General features: G+C 27.2%; 1 protein-coding gene across 1 annotated transcript; it reads right to left on the reverse strand.

Moving 5' to 3' along the window:
• Positions 1 to 64: 64 nt before the first annotated feature.
• Positions 65 to 1,513, reverse strand: LOC115034420. Its single transcript, XM_029491351.1, has 5 exons — positions 1,347 to 1,513; positions 925 to 1,267; positions 660 to 860; positions 371 to 567; positions 65 to 260 (listed from the first exon to the last, which is right to left on the reverse strand). The coding sequence occupies exons 1-5, from the start codon at positions 1,511 to 1,513 to the stop codon at positions 65 to 67; spliced, it is 1,104 nt and encodes a 367-aa protein (XP_029347211.1).
• Between the last annotated feature and the right edge of the window lie 1,885 nt (positions 1,514 to 3,398).

Genomic DNA, 3,398 nt, shown 5'->3' on the forward strand with positions numbered 1-3,398 from the left:
GATTTAAATTGGAGTAGGTAGCTAAATACAAACTATTATTAACCATTTTCACTCTCCTCGTCCTTTATACATCAATTATAACGTCTACTGACAATAATTTATAAATATTGATATATTTACCTAAGAATATCCATAAATTAGGATGTGTCACAGAGAATTTCAACCTTAATTGGTTATGGAAGCTCTCATGATTGTTATTTGTTCTCCTTGGAAGCCCATACACTGACATAATCTGAGCACCTACACGGCGCAACCAATACCTAGATAGATAAAATAATAACAAATAAATTCTTATATGATTTAGATTAATAAAAATAAATTGTTGACTAATTGTAGACCTTAACCAAATATATTTGTTTAATAACATTACCTTTCATAATAGCTGAATAAATCATCCATCGCTACACCGTGGTTAATCGCAAACATTTTTATTAATCTAAAACCTCTCTCAATATCTTGAGCTGGCAATAGTGGTAATCCGAATAAAAGTTTTAGACTTTTTAATGCGTTTTCGTTAGTTTTTATAAGCCTATAATATCCCCTACTCTTCATATTTTTGAAAACAGCCTGTATGGACAAAAAAAATTATGTATCTAATAAAAAATGTAAACTTATTATATAATAATTATAGTAAACACTTCTATTGTATTATAACCAACCTGATTATGGTGGAACCAACAACCTGAGGTCCGTACTCCTGGAAAATACGACTGGAGTACATCCCTCAATGCTGTTTCGTAATCGGTTACAATTGTAGTTGGTGATGTATTCGGTAAAAGATTATTTTTAATATAATGGAAAACTGTGTCGTAAGAGTTTCTGGTTTTTGCTTCCATTAATACAAATATTATTGGTAAAGACTGTAATTAAAGATTTTACATTTAAAAAATTTTGTGTATTTTATTTTAAGAAAAAAAAACTTACATAATTTTGTATCATAACATGAATAGATAACATTTGGTATCCCATTCTAGCTGGAACGACCTTGAATGTACCATCAACATGGAGTTCTTCTATATTCGTATTAACAATATTCTGGATTAATACTTGGCATGCAAATATCATATTGTTTTTCCCGTCTATATCTTGCACACAACTCCTGAATATTGAAACATCACAGCAGTTATACCTTGGTAACTGTCCATTTTCAAAAATGATTGCCAGTTGCACTAAATTGTCTGGTAAAGGAGGCATCGATGATCTACGAGCTAAGCGCATTAGTGATTCGGCAGTAGACCATGGATACAAGTTTGCTGCCAACGGATGTCTAAAAAATATATAATTATTATCAATAAAATAAATAATTGTAGTTTTATGTTCCAAAAAACATAATATATTTAATTTACCTTCGGCACTCTTCATCATAAATTAACTTCAATTGTACACTGTCTGAAACCGCTCTTCTTTTTAAAATATTTTTAAGATCATCTACTAACTGAATATCATTGTTTTCACGCTCATGATTGGTATGCGGTTGCATCACAATTAATGTTCCATCTGGCATCTTTTTCATCGTACCCGTGCAAAAATGTAGGGTACGTTTACTACATTTGTAATAACTATTGAATAAAGAACAGATTCATTAATTTCCAGACCACATATTGTCTTTTATTCATTGAATTTTTTTCAATTCAATTTTTATTTCAATACTTATTACTTAAGACCAGATTTTGCATAAAATGCATGTAGCTATTTTCTACATCATAAACATGCAATCAAAGATTATTCATAAATCATTACTTGATTGATATATATCAAAATTGTATACTGCATATTTATGTATATTCTGACTTATTGCATGGCCTGATTATTTTTGAATATTTTAACAAAAAAGTGTACAAAAACACTTATACACCTAACAATCCAAATAGGTGTTGAGCACAAAAAAAAAGATTATTGGCACGACTAGGTATATATCAAATATTTTATGTATTAGAAAATTAAATTTATCGTAGACGCTTACTAGAATGTTACCTATTTACTTGGTATGAATGATTAAAAATTAAATTACAATTTAACAAATTACATTTCTACTCTAGGTACATATCTGTGCTATTTTTTGTTTATAAAAATTGTAATATAATTAATAAATAGGCAGGTAATTAACACTGCAAAATTAAAATAATGTATAAAACTGAATGAAAATTTAAATTTTACTATGCATATTTTGTATTTTCTTGCATATTTAGACTTTTTTAGTGCATGTTTGCAAGCATATTTTACAATTTAAAATTCATATAAATCCGGTCTTTAATTATTACTTATTGGGATTAATATAAGAATTCAATGTTTCAATGTTTATTTAATTCATAAATTTTCCTTTTTAATACCTAGGTACCTAACCTAACCTATCTAATAAATATCTAAATTAATATAAATATCTGATAAATGAATTGTAATTGCATGTTGTTAAAATAATTATTCACTTAATAAAATGTAGATAAATATAGACATAACATTGATAACTTATAAATTGTAAGTAATAATTAATATAATAATATAATTTTTAAATACTTACGTGACTCCATTTTTTTTCCCATTATTGTCGTATCTGTATCCATCGTGTTCCATAATCGAAGACGGTAATTTAAATAAATATTATAATATATTAACAATTATAATATTATAATATAATGTTAAAGTGTTAATAATAATATTAAAACAGAAGACTACACTTGCATTGAAATCTCGATAGAGAATGACAAACAACAATACTCAAAAATAAGACATTTTAGGTATTTATATTATTATAAATTTATAATTCTATAATTCGTTTATACTTATTGAAAGCGCGTCCAAAATAAAAATAGAAAAATTATTTGAAAAGAGCATACAGGGTGCTTCAAAATTTATATTACAGACATATTTTTATGACATTAATATTAAAAATAGAGAAAAATGTATAATACGAACGATTTTTGATTTTAGAACCATCTAAGTACAATTTGATTGAAACAACGATCGTACCATACATGTCCCCCCATTTTGAATATTTATGTGATAAATTGTCTGTATCATAAATTTTGAATCACCCTGTATATATTCTATGGTATATAATATATACTTACTAATGGGTCTTATTCAATGCGTGTTTCAAACAAAAAAAAAAAATAGAAGGGAAAAATAAATGTCTCCCATATAATCTATATATATAAAAGTAAGTGGCGGTTTCTATTATCCTTATGATCTCGAAAACTACCCGACCGATTGACTTGAAATTCAACATAGATATTCAGCTACATCTGAGGAAGGTCAGAACCGACATGAAAAACCCACTCGATGTCTTTCTCGGTCACCAGGTCGAGACGACTGCATGTAAATATTTTAATGTATATTTTATAATTATTATGTTTCTATGGAAACTGTCCGTTTATAAGCCAATACGAGCAAATACAAAT

This window comes from Acyrthosiphon pisum, chromosome X, assembly GCF_005508785.2.
Source record: "Acyrthosiphon pisum isolate AL4f chromosome X, pea_aphid_22Mar2018_4r6ur, whole genome shotgun sequence".
NCBI classification, from domain to species: Eukaryota; Metazoa; Arthropoda; class Insecta; order Hemiptera; family Aphididae; genus Acyrthosiphon; species Acyrthosiphon pisum.